A 19,349-nucleotide genomic window follows, 5' to 3' on the forward strand; every position below is an offset into this window, starting at 1 on the left:
TAGGTTGAGGACCCCTGCTCCAGGTCTTGGAGACTGATGTTCAAGAAACATAGTTTGAGTTGCTCCAGGATTTCCAAACTGCCATTTTGATGTGGTGTAAATCAAAGAGAGCAGACTTCTTCAGAGGAGGGTTAGAGAGATGGAAACATTGCATTCAGAAGTGTTTAGACCTAGATGGAAAATACATTCAGAAACAATAGCTACACGTTTTAATGTTTTTGGTTAATAAATATTTCTATGCTGTTACAGTAATGCTTTTTGACTTTTCTTCATAAGTACTGTGAATATAATAGCAGTGCTTAAAATATCACAAAAACCTTCACATGAACATTTGTATTTATAATTGACAAGCATTGGAAGCAACTAAGATGCTCTTCACTAGGTGAATGGATAAGGAACTGTGGTACGCCCATACAGCGGACTGTGTGATTTAGTGGTAAAAAGATATAAGCTTTTAAATTATGAAAATACTTGGAACAAACTTAAATGCATATTCCCAAGTGAAATAAGCCAGTCTGAAAAGGCTATATACTCCATGATTCCAATTATATGAGGTTTGAACCCAAACAGAACTGTAAGCCTTTGCCTTTGAGTTGATTACAACTCATAGGGGCTTAGAACAGAGTAGACCTGTCCCATATGGTTTCCACGTTGATCCTCGTGATGGGAGCACACTGCCGCATCTTTCTCCAAAGTGCCCACTGGTGAGTTCAAATTGTTGACCTCGGAGCTCTTAACTGTTGTGCCCTGAGGCTATTTGGCAATACTATAAATCCTATGAAAACACCAGCAAGGGGCGGGGAAGAGGAATGAGCAGATAGAGCACAAGACATTTTACGGGCAGTGAAACTATTCTGTGTGGTACTATTATGGTGGATATATGACATTGTCTATTTATCAAAACCTATTGGATGGATGTATAAAGAGTTGAATTGATGTATGCTTTGCTGTGTATATATTCTCTACAACATTTTTTCTTATTAATTAAACACACACACTAAGTGAAGACCTGGGAGTCAGACAGAGGTAACGCTAATCCCAGGTTCATGTATAAACATGAACAAAAACCCTCTGTTTCCTATCTAGATTGTTGTTGTTGTAAAAAAATTTTTTTTAATTTAGAAACCCTACCATACAGAGTAAATCTTAATATAAACTATGGACCTTAATTAATAATACTGTATCAGTATCAAATCAATATGTATAAAACAGTTTTTATAAATAAAATTCCAATTGTGACCCTAAAGAATTAGAGATAAAACTTCAAGGACAAATGCTTTGTTTCATAAACATTTATTGAGCGCATACTATAAATGTTGGAATACCCTTTTGGTTATTGATGCCAGAGTGTCACTTCTCTGATGTCCTGATGTTCCAGGATTCAATAATTACTTTTTATCACTAAACAAATCACCTTAAGTATTTAAATTTGAGTAACCTCGGTGATATAGTGGCTTACCCAATGGGTTGCTTGCTAACTACATGTTCAAACCTGCCATCCACTCCAGGGGTTAGACATAAGGCTTCCTCCTCCTGTAAAGATTTACAGACTACAGCCCACAGAAGCAGTTCCACTCTGTGCTATAGGGCCACTACGAGTCGTATTTGACTCAATGGAAGTGGTTTGTTTTTGGGTTTTTTGAGTGAGAATGACCTTTCACACCAAAGAATAGTCTCCACAGCACATTGATATGAACTCCACTGCCAGATGCAATTCATGACCCTCATAATTATGTTTGAGACTTTTGCAGACATAAGGTTGTCTTTGAAGAAGGTTCATCTGTGAAATTTGTGTCTCATCTGGCATATTTTAGCCTCTGCCCCAGGATTTGAATTTCAAATCTAAGCTGTCCAAACCACAGTGAAAGTCAACCAAACATCTGGTACACTTCAGCAATGAAGACAGACAGTGTAATATGTCCGTGTTGCTGCTTTAGTATTATTGGGGATGGAAGAGTGGGAAAGGATACAGGTAAACGTATCTAGCTCTGTATTTATGTAGGGCATGGTTTGGGTAGAAAAGAGGTATCACTCTGTCCCAGTGCTCCCAACCACCTAGCAGTGTCCTTGGAACAAGCATATCATGGAGGAAACGAACTGCATTCCAGAATTTCTCATCTACTAAAGTATCAATTAAACCATCAGTGATTTATATGATGCATGTGGGCTCTAATATTTATAATGGTATGCCATGAAAGAGAACATTCAAGACATGCTGCTTCTGAGGTCACAGGGGGATTTGCTCCAGGGTCCCAGTAAGCTATCCAACCCAAGTCTGCCATTCCAGTCACAGTGTTGTCACCAGTCATGAGGGTACACTCAGAAGACTGTCAGACTTCAGAATATTCTGTCACCGTTAGTGAAAAAATAACCCAGGAGTATGACCCACTGACAACCAGATGGTTGACAATCAAAAGTTTTATACAGTAATGCCCTGCATATCTGCACAGCCTAAACAAATCGTGTGCATTAAATCCTCCAAATGCTTTGGTATAGATTTGTGTCATTTTTAGAAAAATTCACCTTAAATCTTAACATTTTTTGAGACAGATAGATAACAGACAGATCCCTAGGTAGGTAGGTAGGTTAGGTAGGTAGGTAGTTTAGGTAGGTAGGTAGGTAGGTAGGTAGGTAGGTAGGTAGGTAGACAGGCAGGCAAACAGATAGATATTAGGAGGCCAAAATTATGTAGGAAAAGGAAATTATAACAGGATTTTCCCAAACTTTTTGAAGTCCCCGTGTAGATCTCACATTTTTTGGACATGTCATTAGGAGGTACCAGTCCTAGACAGGGACGTCATTCTTGCTACAGGAACGGGGCAGTGCAAAAGAGGAAGACTTTCAACAGTGGCTACAACAATGGATTAAAACACAGCACTGCCTGTGAGGATGGCCTGGAACCCATCAGGGTTTCGGTCTGTTGTGCAAAGGGTCACTCGCTGTAAGTGTGTACCTGCTCCTCAGCACCTAATGACAACATATTTACAAAGCTGTTCTGTTTGTAGCCCTGAACTGTCTTTCTCGGGTTAGTAGCAACAAGAAACAGAGCGCAGGCAAAATAGAGGAAATTATGGTGGTGGCAGCTGTGAAATAAATCAAGCTGCGTTTGAGGCTAGCATCCCCTCTAAATCTCTTTTTCCTAACCTGTGCACAAGTTTCACTAATGGTAGCCCTCTCTCTATAAACATATTTTATCTCTTTAAGGGAAATGTAAGAGGATAGCCAGTCTAGGCTAAGTGTGTGTCTAAGGCCATCAGCTGAGCATGCATGAAAGGTGAATAAAATCTAAGGCTAGAGGCGCCTAAAATGGTTATAAGAATTTACACTGAGCCTTCAATTGAAAATACACCACATTCCTTCAAGACTGAGGACTTGGTAATAAAGAGTTGCCCATTTGGTATTACTAGACTGGTGCTGGTGTTGAAAGAGTTATTGATGAAGGCTTTCATAGTGAGAAGGTTCACTATTCTTGATATTTGTGTGAATAATAGTAATTACACATGATTTAAACAGCATTTTTTCCCAACATGGAGGGAAATAAAGTTGATATTCTGAAATAATTGTACCAATCGCCTCGTGACAATAATAAAAGCCCAAAATGTTCCCAAACAGTATTATGGCTCACAAAGAAAAGGTAAACCAAATTAAGAAATCACAAAATATTAGTATATATTTATTCAAATAGAATAATTAGAGAAAGAGGGACAGCCCCCATTTTCCTTATGGCGTCATTTTCATCCCCTGACTTACTGAAAAAAATATCACAAGCATAACCGTGATTACTTTTTAAAAGAATTTGGGGGAAGACGGAATGAGAGGTTCAAGATATAGTAGGTTTAGCCCGTACCTATTGTAAATTTTCTCATGAACTAGGGTTAAATTATTTCCTAGAAAGCTTTTACACAACAGAGATCTTTAAATCAATCAGTACAAAGTTTCAAGTGTGAAAATTACCTTCCTGTTATAACTGAAAATTAATTTCTTTTTGCTTGAGAGAAATGGCATGCCCTGGTAATTTCCATATATTCTTTAAAGGGGAACATCCAGTCTTTGAGGCGAAATTTCCTTTAAAAAAATGTTTTAAGACAACCCCCCCCAAAAAAATACATCAAAACATTTCTATGAATTCATGAAATTAAGATCAGCTTTTTACATTTTCTCCTGTCCCTGATTCCATTTGCCCTTATTACTTTCATCTGTGGCCCACAAACTTGGTGGCGCAATCAGCAACCCCCTGGGTGGCTGTTTCATCTCTGCTCTATTTGATTTCTTCTCTCTGAGTAAGTGATTAAGTTTTCATGCATTGGTTCAACCAAAATCTATGTTCGCTCAACCACATCCGTTATTGATTACTTCTACAGCAAACAGTAGGCCAAGTGTGATATACATAATTGGAGACTTGTCGGGGGATGTGGGTGTTAACAGCCCTGTTTTCCCAGTTGGAAATTGGAATCACCTTGATACACAAATGGTCTGCACTATTTCATTCTCATTCTTTGGACCGAGGCGTCCTCTTCCTCAGAATATATGTTTTTAACTCTCTGAGGTCTGGTTGAATGAATTTAATGATTATCCCATATAATATGCTGTTCAAGTGGCACCTGTGCACTGCATATAGAAAACTGGAATTAATATTTGTCTAACATGTTAACCTTGTCCTTTAACTTATACAAATAATCTGTAGCCATTCGGTAAGAAAATATTTGATATTTGTCTCCTTTCCAAAGGAAGATTGGCTTCACAACCCACCGCTAACTTTTAACTTTGAAGACCATTTAACCAGCACAAAATGTTGGTATTCAGATGCTGTATGGACTTTGATGGGGTAGAGAACTGAACGTTGACTGCAGAGTGCATATAGTTTACAAGAGAAAGACTCTTATGCAGCGTTGTTTTTTAGGGCAAGATTCAGATCCTTCTAGATGTTGTGGAGATCCATTTCTCCTGTGAGAGGAAAACGACAACATGAGTCACCCAGCAATAGTCTCAGTTATACTATTTTGTATTTCTAGTTCTCTGAAGTTGCTTTTGGGTTTTTGTTCTTTTAATGTTTTATATGTTGTGATTCAACAACCCTCGGCAGTCCAAACCTAATTCAAAATGTACTTCCACCAAAAAGATACCAGATTTTGAAACCTGAACCTCATATACAAGCTCCACTGGCTTTATTTTAGCTTTAAAAAACACACAATAATAATTTCCCCCGAAAATGTTTGAGTGATATGCAAAGAAGCCTCCTATTTAAATCAATTTATTTTAATATTATAGTCCAGAAAATAGGCTGCAATGTTAATGTCAATTTGATAAATGCATGTTTATCCTTTGAAATCCTCAAACTTGGTCAAATTTTTAATTATTATTTCCTTCATTTACAAAGTCATATTATTTCCTTTATTGGTTATACTCCTGAGTTTTCTTAATGCCTCTCTTTGAATTCACTGCCTCGAGTTTATTTGGCTCATCACAACCCTATAGGACAGGGTAGAGCTGCCTCTGTGGGCTGTGATAACCTTTTATTTCACTGAGACATGGTGAAAATAATAGCTGTGGTTGACTGACTCCATTTTTGGTAGAAAGGTAGATAGAAATTTTTAAGACCCTATTACTGTGAGTTGGAAAAATATTCATATATGTCATTATAAGGTTTCTATGAGTTGGAATTGATGACAGTGCATATATATATGGAAGCATCTATATTTGTGAATATATGTTATTTGCTATATACATGTATATACCACATACCTCCCATGTGCTATTTTTGTAAGCACATCATGCCAACTACTTTATGTTGCTAACTTCAATTTTAACTAAGAAGACATCATTAAAGTGTTGAGCTAATACACTATAATTATCAACTTAAATAAAAACAAATGCACAGTTTTGATTGTTTATTTTCCAATTACCAGAGGACTACCAAACTCGGTTCATGATTTCTTGACCACGAATGTATCATGAAATTATGATCAAAAGAATCATTTTCAGACTTTCTTCATAAACATAATTAGGAAATTAAAGAACATGAACAGAGCAAAATAAAATGAGCAGAAGCATATCATTTCCCTCCAGCATGGGAGGGTTGGTAAATGAAGCCAAAATTCACCTCTGGAAATATCATGAGACACACACCGTATATACATGGGTGTACGATGCCAGAAATGCTTTACTTAATCTTATCATTTGTGTACCACACATTACATGTGTGGTAACATCGTTTGTGAAAATACAGTACACACCCACATACACACAAACCAGACTTTTAAAAGTTTGTTGAAAACTGAAATTTGAAAATAAAAAGCACCAATAACACAAGAAGTCGCCAGAGCCACATTAGGACGGCCTGATGGACCCCTGGTGATTTTCCATGGAAACAGTTGCAACTTTGCCCTTGTTTGAGAAGAGAAATAAGCAGGAACATTATCTTGAGGTGGAGAAGGACTTGCTGGAGAAACTTTCCCAGGCATTTTTCTGCTAAAGCTTTAGCTAGCTTTCTCAAAACATTCTCATAATAAGCAGATGCTATTGTTCTTTGGCCCTCCCTCCAGAAAGTGACAAGCAAAATGACTGGAGCATCCAAAGGAACAGTTCCGTGAGTTTTGCTCTTGGCTAGTCTATTTTTGTTTTGCCTTCCACTCCTTGGTGACCATTTCTTTAATGGTGCTTTGTCTTCAGGATTGTACTGGGAAAGCCACTGACCGCGTCATCTCTGATGACAATTCTCCCAACCCTCCCAAGAGAATTGATCCCATTTTATTAAAAATTTCCATGGAAAGTTCTCCTCTTGGCACCCCCAAACCAGAAAGTGTTTAACTTTAATTTTCAGTTCAATTTGTGTAAGCTCAACTAATTGAGATGTCTATGGTGTTGGCCAAGAGCCTTTGTGGTGTAGTGGGTGATGTTTTGTGTTGCTAACTACCAGACCAGCAGTTCAAACCTACCAGCCACTCCACTGGACAGAGATGAGTCTTCCTACATCATAAGGGAATTTGTCCTGGAAAGTCGCCGAGCAGTTCTACTGTGTCATAAAGGGTCCTAAGAATCAGAGCTGATTCCATCATAGTGGATTGGTCTTGGCTATTTTTTCTGTCATTAATCATTGCTCCTCTTCAATTATGGCAAGAGCAATAGTAATTGTTCCCTTACATTTTGATGTGGTTAGTTTGCAGCTGTAGGCACAATCTTTAACGTCCTCTCATCCTTTCTTAAAACTCATTTCCATTTGTAAACTGCTTATTTATTTGCGGGAAGTGCCCCCATAAACTCTTTATAAAGCATGAATGATTCCACTATTCTTCCTCCTAAGCTTTACCATAAATTTGATGTTTGCTCTTGCTTCAATGTTAGCAGAATTCATATTGCTCAGAAAGAGGCTCTTTTCAAACTCATTCTTCTTAATGCCTCAAACCAAGTCTGACTCAGATATAGTATGACAAGTTAGTATAAATTTATTTCTGTGCAAAACATTGGAATTCATGCATAGTGTTTTTCTAATAGGCATTTCCCATGAACTTTTCAGAGATTCCCCATGTATGCACGCATGCACGCACACACACACTTACACCTAATGATAATAACATATGCTTTATCTATCATTTATCTATCTATAATTATATAGGTTTGTGAATAAAAGTCATCTCAGAAGCCCACAAAGGCAGTTCTACTCTGTCCTAAGGGTCCCTATGTGTAAGAAATCTCTCTGTAGCAGTGAGTACTTAGTTTTAGGTGCCTAAAGTTTGGTTGTGAGGTAGTTAGTTCATTGTGCCAACCTGGCCGATAAACACACGTGGGGTTATTTGAAGGGCGGAGGGATAAATGGCTCAGTGAGCCTCGCCTTTCTAGTTCTCAGGTCTCTTGCTTTGTGATGGTTGGACCAGGGTGCAGCTACCTTAGCCAGTTCCCTGCTTCAGCTGAGAAGACTCACTTCCTGCAAGACATCCCCAAGGAGAACTCGCATGGACCTAGCCCAATGCAGTCCTGGGTGCTGGAGCAGCCTGGTGGAGACCCCTGCTAGCACTGAGATGCTTACATGTTCACTGATTCGGCTTCCCTCCTGCAGTCAGTGTCACAGTGTGTTTTGTGAGATGGAGGAGGACTTTGTGGATTGGTGTTGGACATATGGGTTAATGTTGGACTTGGGGGCTTGGGCAGCACTGGGTTGGGATGTTTTCTTGATGCGCACTTAACCTTTATATAAAACTCTCTCTTATACATGAGTTTCTGTGGGTTTGTTTCTCTAAAGTACCCAGACTAACACAGGTTCTAATTCAGAGTGCCCCTAATGTCCAACAGAACCAAAACCATGCCCAGTCCTGTCCCACCCTCACATTTGTTGCTTTATTTGAGGCCATTGTTGCACCTATTGTGTCAATACATCTCATCAAGGGTCTTCTGATTTGCTGCCTTATCTTTTACCAAGCACAATGTCCTTTTCCAAGGACTGTCCTCGCCTGGTCACATGTCTAAAGTACATGAGATGCAGTCCCACCATCCTCACGTCTAAGGAACTATCTGGCTGTGCTTTTCTAAGACCAAGGTGTGCGTCCTGCTGGCAGTACATGGTGCTTTCAGTAGTCTTCACCGACACCATAGTTCAAAAGCCACAGTCGTTCAGTCTTCCATACTTGTCGTCCACTTTGTAATGCATATGAGGACATTAAGAACACAGCGACTTAAGTCATGCACACTTTAACCCTCAAAGTGACATCTCTGCGCCTTAGCACTTTAAAGAGACCATTTGCAGCAGATTTTTCTAAAGCAAAAGATCATTTGTTTTTTGACTGCAGCTTCCATGGGTATTGATGGTGGATTCAAATAAAGTTAAATCCATGATCACGTCGGTGTTTTCTGTGTTTATCATGATGCCGCTTGCTTATTGATCCAGTGGTGAGAGTTTTTGTCTTCTTTATGTAGCGGTATAGCCCATGCTGAAGGCTGTGGTCTTTGACCTTCATACACAAATGCAACAAGGCCTCTTTATTTTTAGTAAGATGCTCATCTGAGTATCACAGGTTGTTGGAGTCATCCTCCAATCCAGATACCTCATTCTTCATAGAGTCAGTCTTCTCAGATCATCTGTTGAGCACAGGTTACATAAATATGGTAAAAGGACACAGCAAATGAGGCATACTTTTCCCAATTCTAATGTAACATCCCTTTATTCTGTTTGAATTATGATCTATTGGTCAATATGCTGATTCAGCATGAGCACAGTTTAATGTTCCAGAATTCCCGTACTACAGAATACCGTCCATAATTTGCTATCGACTCTTCAACTTTATGTTAATATTTATTATATATACATGTATATACAACTTGTGTGTATATATGTATATATCATTATATACATATGTAATTTTTAAACTTAGGGTACTTTATGGTCATTTTAAGAATAAGAAAACTAAAACTTGAGAAAAAATACAGATACGGGGGAGAGGAAGAGAGGGAAAAGAAGGAGCTGATACCAAGGTTTCAATGGAAAGTAAATGTTTAGAAATGAATGATGGCAACATATGTACAAATATTATTGATACAATTGAAGTATGGATTGTTATAAGAGCCCCCAATAAAATTATCCTTTAAAAAAAATACAGATATGATCAAAGTTATTCAGCAAAAAGGTTAAGCTGTGATTCTAACCTAGGCCTTGCTAATACTCACCCTTGTATATTTTGCCTTTTAAATAACTTCTTTTTATGAACATATCAAAACATATTTATATAAAAATATCATCTCAATTAAACTGTGGGAGGTTATGCGAGTTGCTACCTCTAATCTACCCCTGCATGTTTAAAGGGAACCTTTTGAAATTGCTTTTTAAATTTGAGGCCTATTCCTTTAAATAGCTCCAGTAACCACACATCATTGTTTAAAAGATAGATTTGATAGTTGGAAACAGCCGGGGAGGAGGGGGTTGGAATGGAGTCACAATTTTAAAACAAGAAAAAGTTTCTATAGGTAAATTCGAGGGGGACAGGAATCCTTAAATTGCTTCTGAGTGCTCTATAACAAAATAGTGTGAATAGGTTTACTAAAAGATCAAAGAAATACTATCAGACTTCTTTAAAGTAGATACTTGGAGGGAACTGCGCTCCACTGCATTTTAAGGAAACCTGGAAATTGGAAATGTAGATCTGGAGTAAATCAAACCCATCTCAACACCACTGACTTGATTCTGACGCAGATCAGCCCGCGTGAGGGTTTCTGAGACTGAAAATCTTTCAGAGGCAGCCAGCCTCGTCTTCCTCCTGCGGAGTGGCCGGTGGTGTATGAAATTGCTAGTAGCATGCCATTAGACAGAGGGGAGAAGAAGCCTGCAAGAGAATGGTGGGAAAAGGTAACTTTGGGAAGGCCGAAACCTCAAAGTTCATGAGAGATACTGGATAAGTAGCAAGCAAATTGAGAATCAGAGAAGAACTAGGACAGAATGACAGTTCAGTCTTGAGAGAAAGAAGAGTTGCTTAACAGTGATAACTCCCATCCTGCAAGTTGAAGAGGACCTGGAAGAGCAGCGGGGGAGAAGCTAGGAGAACAAAAGCAAGGCATCTGTGAATCTGTAAATACGCACACCAAGCACTTTGTGTCGCTCACAATCGAAAGTTGACGCCCAAAAGGCACACTTCTTTTGTCAGATATATATATGTGTGTGTGTGTGTATATATATATATATATATATATGCTTTGAAATCCCCACCGTGTTCATGAGAACCTGAATCAAAATTCCTTATGGATTGCCCTGCTGAATAGTTCATGTAAATAGAATCAAGTAATGCGTGGTCTTTTGTGGCTGACGTCTTTCACTTTAGTATGCTCTCAAGGTTCACCTTTGCTGTGACTTGCTTTCACCGCGTATGCTGGCATTCCTGTTCATAGATAATGTCCCATGGTATCGATGAACCACATTTTATCCCGCTCCTTGGCTAATATCATCTGTTTATATGAACATTCATGTCCAAGCTACTATGTGGAAACATGTTTTCTGTTCTCTTGACTGTCTGGGTTACATGGGAATTACACAAAGGTTGTTGAGAAGTACAGGAAGGAAAAGAGTGCTTGGAAACTGACGTGGTCATCATTGTACATTGCTGTGTGATGTAATTGAACTATGGAATGATATGGTATTTGTATTAACTCCCAATCAATAAAGAGGAAAATACTTTGAGGAGCTACTAAATCACTTCACAAAGCAAACTCCGTGGTTTGGTGTTCCCACAAACAATGCGGAAGAGCTGGAAGGTTTAAGTGCTGACTCACTGTGTTCTCCTACAAGGACAAGTCCCCCATGTGTTTAATATTCACACCATGAATCTCCTTATTTTTCTAAAGCAAAAACTCGTACTATTTTTTCACCATGACGCTAAGATTGTAGCCCAACGCTTTTCAATGTTCTTTGTTCTAGCCAAAGAGAAATTCAAGGAGCCATTAAATGCTTGAAAAAAGTTCTGGAAATTGCAAGAAACACTTTTCAAAACCTAAATATTGTGCGAGCAAGTACAATGCTTGGAGACATTTACAATGAAAAGGTAAGGATTGGTAGTTCCTGGTTTTACAGAGAAATTGTCAGAGTTTTAAAATTCTATTCATATTTGTTCCTCATCTTCCCACAGGGTATTTTCCAAAATATCCCAGAGTCCCTCCCCTGGATCACAGGATTTAGGGGATGCACAAAGCAGTAATTGCGGAGCGGAGTGCCTCTTTCTTGTTCTTTGACAGATACCACAAATTTCCAGTGGTGTAACAAAGGGACCCTGATTAATATCGTCACAGCCAAAACCAATTCTAAATGATTTGGGATTTGAGAAACATTCCAATCCAACAGAACTTTATGATTACCGTGGGCTCTTTTTTTATTATAATTACATTCATCTTCCTCACTTTAAATTCTTGTTGTAGTAATCTAGCTGTGCTAACTACTTCAGGTAACTTAAGAGAGGAAAAACCAATCCCAAGAGTAATTCACAAGAAAATATGGAATTTTAGTAATTGATAGGTTATAAGGGAGAGAAGGGAAAGAAGAGGAAATTTTCTAAAGTAAAAACGTGTCATTCAAGAAATCATTTATTATTTAGTAAAATGTATTGATTATAATAAAGAGCTTTGTAGCAATGTGGATTAGCTATTGACCTGCCAAGGGCAAAGTTGGTAGTTCAAACTCACCAAAAGCTCCTCAGGGTAAAGATGAGGCTGACTGCTCCTATGAAGATTTTCAATCTTGGAAATCCTATATAGCGTTGCCAGGAGTCAGAATTGTGGATTGATTATTGGTCATGATGTCTTTGGGCTTTTCAGGTGCCATCAGTGCACTCTGGTTCATAGTGACCCTCTTATACAACCGAAAGAAACACCACCGACCACGGGTGAAGGGCGACGGTGGGGGGAGAAGGTGGAGAAAAGAGGAACTGATCGCAATGATCGATGTACACTCCCCGCCCCCAGGGGCGAGGGTGGGTGGGGGGAGATAAACAACAGAAACATGGTGAAAGGAGACCGTGGACGGTGCAAGACATGAAAATAAGATAATTTATATATTATCAAGGGTTCACAGGTTGGGAGGCTGGGGGATGAAGGGGGGAAAAGGGAGCTGATACCAAGGGCTCAAGTAGAAAGAAAATGTTTTAGAAATGATGATGGCAACATATGTACAAATGTGCTAGATACAATTGAAGTATAGATTGTTATAAGAGCTGGAAGAGCCCCAATAAAATGATTTACTAAAATTAATTTTTTAATGATAATAAATAAATAAATAGAAAGAATGGTAAACAAAGGCAAAAGAAAAGAAAGAGAGATGACCAATCATGTGTCATCCTTAAGTTTGTTATATTTGTGCCCTCTGTGGCAGCCACTGGGTCCGGGGGTTTTCCTCATTTTCCCTTGGACTTAGTTTTCTTATCGCGTTTGTTTCAACCATGAACAGGAACTATCACTTCATGAGAATAGTGATCAGGTTTTTTAATACATAGTCTTATTTTGGAGATGCTGTGTCTGTTAATTATAAGCAGTAGTCCTGATACTAAGCTGCTATTTCACTTACAATACTGTAACCTGGTGACCTTCAGGTGGGGGGAAGAGCGATTGAGGATGCTTGGGGGGACTTTGGGTAGGGAGTATCTTTAGTGGCGTGCAGCAGGTGGGCACTGGAGGTACCCCAGGAACTCAGGCCAGGAGCCCTGGAATGCTGGGACACTGAAACCTGGATCTTCAGCGTGCTGTCTTACTCTAGAGGCTGAGTCGGTCAGACCCCATAAATGGGAACTTGGCTGGGTACACTAGACTCTACCTCAGACACACTCATACACTGGGGACTTCAGTTGCAAAATGCATGGGTCTGAGGAAGCAGAAGACACTGTAGCAAGAGTGGGGTGCTGTTGGTTGGTGGACAAACAAGGTCTTGCTATATCAATGCCCAATATGCTGTATTAAGATATGTATTACTCTAGCAGTCCTGTGATGGACATTCTGTTTTACTTTGCTTATGCTTGTTCATATGAGGGTGTATCTCAGAGATGTGTTATCATTTGGGGGCACTTAAAGTTGGGTTGTTTTTCTGTTTGTTTTTTTTTGCTAGATGAAATCCAGGGACTTTGCGCCTATAGGGAAAGCAAATAGAACAAGGGTCTTACAGAGAGAGGGGATATAGAGGGGTGAAGGGGATAAAAGGGAGATGATGTCAAGGAGTCCAGGAAGGAAAAGTAGATTTGGAGACTGATTATGGTAGCAATTGCACAATTCTGTTTGACGAACTATGGAATGATATGACGTATGCATTAAACTCCCATGTTACAGCAAATTAAAAGGGGGCGGGGGAAGCATAGATCCAGGAATGAGTTTGGGGCTCTCACTAAATCCTAGCTCCAACTTAAGAACAATTAGTTCTTACATCATGACCCTGCTCAATACTCGCCCTTGGGAAGGGAACACAGAAAATACAGGTGCTATATAGCAAAACGTGGCAAAGAATTGATAGTGCCTGGTCACAACAGCAAAGCCCTCATGGAAGAAGCACACCAGCCTGTGTGATCACGAGGTGTCCATGGGATCAGTTATCAGGCATCTAAGACCCAGGATAAAACCATACCCAAGGGGTGGGAGCATGGAGTGGAGTCCCAATGCCCATCTGTAGACAATTGGACATCCCCTCACAGAGGAGTCACAGGGAAGAGATGAGCCAGTCAGGGTGCAGTATAGCACCGATGAAACACACAACTTTCCTCTAGTTCTTTGGTGCTTCCTACAACCCACTATCATGACCTCACTTCTACCTTACAAATCAGATTAGACCAGAACACGCACACTGCTACAGACAAGCGCCCGTGACACAGGGAATCCAGGATAGATAAACCCCTCAGGCCAACAAAGAGAGTACAGATACCAGGAGGATTAGGGAAGGGTGTGGGGAGAAAGAGGGAACCAATTACAAGGATCAAACTAGAACCCCATCCCAGGGGGACGAATAATGGACAAGTGGGTAAGGGGCGACAGAGGACACTGTAAGATTTGGGAAAAAATAATCTATAACTTTTTCAAGTGTTTGTGAAGGAGGGTGGGGAAGAAATGGGGAGCTGATATTAGGGGCTCAAGTGGAAAGAGAATGCTTTGAAAATGATGATGGCAGCATATGTGCAAATGTGCATGACACACTGGAGGAATGTATGGATTGTGATAGATGTAAGATTCCCCCAATAAAAAGTATTTTTTTAAAATCACACCTGGGGTCTTAAAGGGCTTGTCTTCAAACAAGCAGCCATCTAACTGAGATGTCAAATAAGTCCACATGGAAGAAACAAACATCAGTCAACAAAGGGTTGGAATCCATATACAGTAATTCCAAGTTGAAAGAGGGATCCGTATCAGAGCCTAAATTGTGAGAATCCGGTGTGCAGAAGGCGATGGATGACAGTGGGAGCCCAAGGTTCATTTGTGGAACTGCATAGGAAATAAGTCTCCAAAGAATTCCCCATCTCTAAAATTGAAGGATGGGAGGAAAGTGGTCATGACACAGAGTACTTGGGAGAGAGGAGTACAGAAGATCAAAGGCATAAATCTGCTTGAACAGTTAAAACTGTCAGTAGATTCCACCACACACACACCCTGCCACACCCCCCATGATACAGGCTGGACCTGATCTGGTTTTCCAAATTTTTCTGTATTTTTGGTTTGTATTGTTTGGTTTGGTTTTTGCTTGTTCATATTAGGTTGTATTGTAGAGGTATTATGTCCATGGAGAGCGCCCTCTTGAAAGTGTGTTATATGCTTTTCCATGTGTCGGTGTATGAAACCCAGGATTGATGAACCTATGGAGACAGCAGGTGGAAGTCGGGGCTCAGGGGGTGGGGGAGTGCATTGGGGTGGGGCTGGTGAAAGGAAGAAGCTGTAAAGGAGACCAAGCATGTAGAAAAGGAATGTTTGGAAACTGAGTGTGGTAACAATTGGACAATTCTACTTGACGTGCTTGAAATATAGAATGATATATGTATTAAATCCCAAGTAATAAAAATTAAATCTGTGACCTCAGTCACGTGACTGTACTTCATTTTCTGGGTTCATGAAGTAGTGATGATGATAGAATGAAGACATGTAAACTATTTAGACACTTGCCTGCTGGGACATAAGTGCTGTTTGGCTGCTATCTTTGCCATGATTCGATTCTAACTCATGTGGCTCCATGTGCTATACAGGTAAGGGTTAGCTTGGCTCTTATCATTTTTATCTCCTGTCTAGAGAGTCAGTGCTTCAGGGCTCAAAGCTTCTATGTGACCGTGATATTCAAATCAAATCTCACAGCCAGTGCATTTTTCTACCCTTTGCCTTAAAATTAATTTTGATGATTTCTAAAACATTGAGGTTTTTGAATTTGAACTGATTTGAATGTATGGAACTAATAATTCTCTCGTTTGCGTTATGGAAAAAGATTGCAAACAGGATATTTCACTTTTCTTTCTTATTCCCCCCTGTTGCTCACTCTCTCCTTATCTTCAAACTCGCAGTCTTTTAATGTTCTTTTCTTTGGGCCTCTCACCGTCTTTCATCTCTCCTTCCTGACACAGCTGGCTCCCTTGTCTCCCACCATTACCTTCCTCCCCAACCACCGACCCCCTACACACACACACACACACACACACACACACACGGGCCTTTCCTTATCTTGCTCTTGCTCACTCCCTCCCCATCCGCCCAGGTTTTTGTGGGTTTGGGGAGAGTATACACAGCAGCGCATACAGAAATTCAACCATTTCTACCTGCACTACGCAGGGACATTGCGTTCTTCAAGAAGTACAATCATTCTCACTGCCCCCTAAGTAGTGTCCTATGTAACTTTTGGAGTGACTATTGTCCAGTAAAAATGGTTCTTTTTTAATTATACTTTTATTGGCATATACCTCGCATAGCATACACTTGAGTCATACATTCATATGAAGATTTACGCAATCATGACTGCAATCAATTTCAGAACGTTTGCTTCTCATGCTCATTGTAGTCAGCCCCCACTTTCCCTCCATACTCCCCTGCTATTCCCTTAAGTAATTATCAATCCAATTACTGTCTCTATAGATCTACCTATTCTGGATTTCTCATACATAAATTCATACAAAACATAAATGGGAAACATAAGAAATAGCAATTACTAAACAAAACATTTAAAAGCATCAATCAAAAAGACATGCTTTACATATCTTAAAGCAGAAAATATTAAAAACTGAAATAACTTTAAAACATGTCAAAAAGAAATCAAATGATAGGGTATTACATTTTAACCTAACTACATTTGCCATAATTGACTTTATAATGTTCTCTGTCTGCTAGCAAGGCTGCTCCCATCTCTGGACCATGTTCCGAGGGGATTCACTGGAGGCTTAGTCCATGAGGAGCCTGCAAATGGAGTCTGGACTTCTGCTGCCACCCGTAACCTTCTTCAAACGGAGTGTTCAGAATTTAAGCTCCGATACCATCCCCTGCTTCAGAACTAGATTTTATAATCCTTGGATCACACAGGCTGGTGTGCTTCTTCCACATGGACTATGTTGACACCTCACTTAGATGGCTGCTGTCTTTGTTTCCAGTCTTCCTTCTACCCTCCCTCTCTGTTGCCAGCTCCCCCTAAGTCTTTCCTTTTGCTGCAATCCCTGCCCCCCCCAACCTCCCGGCCTTGTCTCTGCAGCATGGCCCTGTGCCTCAGTGGACAGCTCTATCATTGGTTTATGATCACTTTTGTGTACTTTTCAGGATACGGTAGTTTTAGAAAACAAATAGATAAACCCCATAACTTCTTGGTGCTGACAGTCTAGTGGAGTAGCTTATCTTATAGGGGGACAACTGCATTCCTGATGAAAATGTATAGTTTGTGGGGGGAAGGTTGGTTTTGTTGGGGGATTGATCTTCAAACAGAAGTACAAAAAGCACAAATCATTATATTCTACCACCAAATGAGAACTCAAACTCCATCTTTTATTATAGCAAGGATGTTGAATATCAGCCTATGCCTTTCTACTTACAGTAATTATAAGAGAAATACAATAATGAATCTTTCTGAGTAATAATATTTTTATGCTTGCATTTTTTAAACTTTTCTGCCAAGAGTTTGTATCTCATCAATATGTATTTTATTCCCTGATTTATAATTCTTAAAGAAGTGTTTAATATCAAAAGGCTAGAGACATGAAATGAAACCCCAAAGCTGTGTCAACTGTCAAAAGGTAGTTTTCATCAGTTTACCCTATGCTGGATAAAAAAGTGTGGAGATGCCAGGTGTATCCACCTTTAATGACATCCTTCATATGTATAAATTGATTAATATGCCTTAGTGATCCTTTATATTTTCTTAGTGATCCTTTATATTTTAAAATCGTAGGTGAACTCTGATAAATAATCAAGTAGTAAGGTCTCAGGGTGGCACCAAAAGGTAAACGCTAGGCTTTATTTAAGGGTTAGGAGTTATAACACGAGTTCAAACCCACCCGGAATTACCTCAGAAGACAAGTCTTGGAGTCTGCTGCCAGAAGGTACAGCCTTGAAAAGCAGAATTCTGCACACACCCTGTTGCCATTACTCAGAATCGACTCGAGGGCCACTAGCAGAAGCATCATTAACCCAAACTTACACAAACTCACTGCCATCGAGTCAGTGCTGACTCACAGCGACCCCCTGTGGGGTTCCAAGGCTATAACTGTTGACCGGCTTCGAAAGCCCAGTCTTTCTCCCACGGAGCTGCTGGTGGTTTCCAACTGCTGACCATGTGGATCACAGCCCAACACATCGCCACACCACCACCAGGGCTCCCAAATCAAGTAGGTAATATTATAACAGGTTTTTTATTGCATGGTAAACCTCAAAACAAAGCTTGATTTGTTACTATAATGGTTAAAGACACGTTCTATTTACAGTTCGGTGACTCTCCCCAGTTATTTCCCTAAGTGAAGCGATCCACTTTTAAAACAGACTCTGACTGTTAAATGGTTATTGACAGTAGGGTTTCAAAAGGTATCAGACATTTTACAACTCAGATTTTTAAATTTTTTATTAATAAATCATTTGGGGCAAGGCTCTTACAGCTCTTATATCCATACATCAATTGTATCAAACACATTTTTTAATCAAACACATTTTTTGTTATCAAACACATGTTGCCATCATCATTTTCAAAACATTTTCTTTCGACTTGAGCCTTAGGTATTAGCTCCTCTTTTTTCCTTCCCCAACCTCCCACCCTCCCACCCTCATGGACCCTTGATAAATTTTAAATTATTATTATTTTCTTATCTTACCATCTACTGTCTCCCTTTGCCCACATTTCTGTTGTTCGTCCCCCTGAGAGGGAGGGGTTATATACATCGATCATTGTAGTTGGTTTTCTGTTTCTGGCCCCACATTCCCCCTTCCCCTCCTGGTATTGCTACACTCATTATTGCTTTTTTTTTTGTACTTTTTTAAAAATAATTTTATTGGGGGCTCTTACAATTTTTATCACAATCCATACATACATCCATTGTGTCAAGCACATATGTACATTTGTTGCCCTCATCATTCTCAAAACATTTGCACTCCACTTGAGCCCTTAATATCGGCTCCTCATTTTGCCCCTCCCTCCCAACTCCCTCCTCCCTCATGAACCTTCCATAATTCATAAATTATTATTATTTTGTCATATGTTATACTGTCCGCCATCTCCCCACCCCTCCTCTTCTCTGCTGTCCATCCTCCAGGGAGGAGGCTATATGTAGATCCTTGTAATCGGTTCCCCCTTTCTACCCCACATTCCTTCCACCCTCCAGCCATCGCCACTCTCACCACTGGTCCTGAAGGAGTCATCTGTCCTGTATTCCCTGTGTTTCCATTTTCTATCTGTACCAATGTACATC

The 19,349-nt window shown here is 39.8% G+C and overlaps 1 protein-coding gene across 1 annotated transcript in view; it reads left to right on the forward strand.

Annotated features, from left to right (window-relative positions):
- TTC29 (tetratricopeptide repeat domain 29) overlaps positions 1 to 19,349 on the forward strand; it is a 301,858-nt gene that overhangs the window by 150,076 nt on the left and 132,433 nt on the right. The window contains exon 9 of the mRNA XM_030887202.2: positions 11,393 to 11,516. Coding sequence (XP_030743062.2) covers positions 11,393 to 11,516 — 124 coding nt within the window. The remainder of the gene's footprint in view (positions 1 to 11,392; positions 11,517 to 19,349) is intronic.

This window comes from Echinops telfairi, unplaced genomic scaffold (genome assembly GCF_000313985.2).
Source record: "Echinops telfairi isolate 266 unplaced genomic scaffold, ASM31398v2 ScPeMD7_5868;HRSCAF=6743_1, whole genome shotgun sequence".
NCBI classification, from domain to species: Eukaryota; Metazoa; Chordata; class Mammalia; order Afrosoricida; family Tenrecidae; genus Echinops; species Echinops telfairi.